The sequence below is a fragment of the Polyodon spathula genome, chromosome 5 (genome assembly GCF_017654505.1).
Source record: "Polyodon spathula isolate WHYD16114869_AA chromosome 5, ASM1765450v1, whole genome shotgun sequence".
Taxonomy (NCBI): Eukaryota; Metazoa; Chordata; class Actinopteri; order Acipenseriformes; family Polyodontidae; genus Polyodon; species Polyodon spathula.
The window spans coordinates 69093178-69096142 of NC_054538.1; the positions used below are offsets into that span (position 1 = coordinate 69093178).

General features: G+C 37.4%; 1 protein-coding gene across 1 annotated transcript in view; it reads left to right on the forward strand.

The window, feature by feature from the left end:
- The window catches only part of si:ch211-51e12.7 (uncharacterized protein LOC336335 homolog), a 10335-nt gene extending 7370 nt beyond the window's left edge, over positions 1–2965 (forward strand). The window contains exon 6 of the mRNA XM_041251152.1: positions 788–2965. Within this exon, the coding sequence (XP_041107086.1) occupies positions 788–809 (22 nt within the window). The 3' untranslated portion in view covers positions 810–2965. The remainder of the gene's footprint in view (positions 1–787) is intronic.

Genomic DNA, 2965 nt, shown 5'->3' on the forward strand with positions numbered 1-2965 from the left:
GTTACTAATGTGTACTTACCAGGCTTTCTTGTGGTTTATTTAATCCAAGATCTGTACCAAGGGCTCAGATTCTCAAGCACTAGACACCCCTGCAGCCCTCTTGACTTGGCATGCAAAATAAAATAATTTGATACATTCTAATGGAAATGTGTGACTTTGCCTGATTTTGCGCTTTGGAAAATGCATTTCCTATTTTATATAACAAGAAATAAAATTATTAGAAGACTGAATAATAAGAAGACTGTCCTACAGTACCAGTTTCATGTAGAAGAAGAAAATCCTTCACATGTTTGTACTTCTCAGGACAATTCCACTTTTCAACAATCAGTCTTGTAATTTACAAGTACCACTTTTTGTTCACTATTTGTGAAGGCAGATGCTCTGTTGTTGTTATTTTTTTTTTTAAATGAGAAATTAATACTGTTGTGAAAGGTATGAGGATCTTATATTGAGTATACATATATGAAAGCCACCTAATGAGTGTCTTTCTCCTGTTTCAGGGGTCCTCTATAATAACTCACTGCAGTGTACCAGGAATACATGTAAGCCTGGAAGTTTGCTAGTTAACAACCCCAGTACAGAACTTTGCCCTTTCAATATGCATTCTCAAATAAAGCCATCCTAAACACAAGGGTATTGCACCTTTTACAATTTTGTATTATTATTTTATTTATTTTAAATCAATGAGTGCATTTTAATTTTGTTTTTCTGTTTTGTAACCTATTGAAATTGAAAATCGACATGGTTCCTTCAGGTGAGAGATTGATGCTGTTGTTGTCTCCTGAAGGGTAACATTGTCACCCTTTTGAAGCCCACGGGAGACGGCATGCAGACCCTTGAGGAGCACACAGCAAGCACCTAACGGAGGTGAGACTTTTTGTGTACCATCATTCTTGCACCGTGAGTTTTAACGGGACGGTCAACCTTTTTCTTAAATGTCACTGAAAATAAGAAACGCATAACAGAAAAAGCGGTCGCTGCGTTATTCGTTGATCATTAGCGGTTTTGCCCCCTGCTGACACGTGTTGTAATATGTAACTTTCACTTGCAAACTGATTTATTTGTGATGAGCAACTTAACACAATTGCACATCGCTAGGAATAAATGAACTGCCTACATTTTCCTAATGAATTACTGTAAAAATTACTGAAGCAAATTACCGAATTATTTTGGGGGTGCCAGTCTGTATTGGTACATTGAAACGTCTAAGAAGTGCTTGCAGAGTGTACACCTTCTACTATTTTTAATTCATTATTTCCATGCAGTTCTTTTACAGCCATTTTTTCTGTTGGCACGTACTGAGTCATAGGACACCACAAACACAATGCAATAGCCTGCGGGGCAGACAGGACTGTAGCAGCTCCGAGTTATTGATAACTCATTCCTAGCAGCTATGTATAGGATCCTGCTGTACACAGTACAGTATGGCATTCATAATGATTATTTATGACAGCTTGGAAACTTATATACTGCATTGCAAATGAACATTAAATACATGCATAAAATAGTGATCAAATACATTTTTGGACCGGTAAAAAACATAAAGACCCTGCTTTTGCAAGTAAAAATACAGATTTTAGAAGTAAAGGCATACATATTTAAAACATGCCAGTGTGCATTTAACAGTTTATTTCACATCTTGGATTATCTAACCTAAATTCACAGTAGTACAAGATTAGTGTTAATCAGGATCTAATAAACTAGGAGTTTTATTTGTAAATAGAACAACTAGTGTACAGCAAGTTATAAAAAGAGTATAGCTTTTGAAAAGGGTGATTTTGCCTCAGGCAGTAGAACAGACAGGGTTGACCCTCCCCTTTAACTCCAGTTATTAATGTACCAAAGTTTTCTTGTTTTTGAAAGTTTGATAGGAGCAGACCAAGTGGACCTGAATAAATGAAGCAGGTGTTGTAATATCTGTATTGCCACTCAATGGAAGAAGACAAATTAGCAGTCCTGTCACTAACTACACAGTGTGCTAGATTGGAGATGAAATGTTCAGAAATACATTAATAGTTACTGAGGCCCATAGAGAAATGATATTCAGCCTAAGGTATTCAGCCTCCTACTGCACAGAGCAATGGTAAACCAACTTGTTGAAACAGATGACATCCTTTAAAACAGCCTACCTGTACCAATACAAGTGTTGATTTTTGCGTTTACTCCACTTAGTGATGCGCAAATAGCTCATATATTATCTCCTTTTTAAAAGGTTTGCATAATTGTTCAGTACTGACCTCTATTGCCCCCTTGTTGCCACTTCAATCAACAACAGGTGCTTATTTCTTCTGTGGAGCCCCATTCCACAGCGGAGTGTAACACGAGCCTGACATACTTGTCTTTGATACCTGCAGTATGCTGAAGCTTTAAATATTTTTTGAGCTGGGAAAGACACTTCAAGGCTACATTTTATTTTCTTAACATAGCCAGCTTAAGACGTTACATCTCATTTACAGCAGATTCGTATCAGCTGGTCTTGAGGCCTGCCTGAAAGTGATCAGAAACGTAACAAAGCTGGGTCTACAACACCTGACCAGCTGCGCTGAGCGACAGTACAAGTTGCACAGCTAAGCTGATAACCACATTGTCCACTCATCCTTGTTGCACGTCGGTAAAAGCCTATTGAAAATAAACCTTGTGTAAGCTGCTTTCGCTGAGCACTCAAAAGCATATCGTATAAATAACTTGTTGCACAGCTGCTGCTCACAAATATCCACGGACAAGAGTTTTCAGATTGTGTAGGTGTTAAACATATTTGCTATATATATATATATATATATATATAAAAAATTCCCCAAACAACTTGCCAGTGTTAACAGTTTGCCTGGAGCTGTCACTACCTACCTCATATATGTGATAGCAGAAATTGTAATATCCATCTTGTATCCCCTTGCTATATGTTTCTTACATTTTACTCGCAAGAGAAGACGATGAAGCCAATATAGAGCAGTCCAAAGCAGTCAAA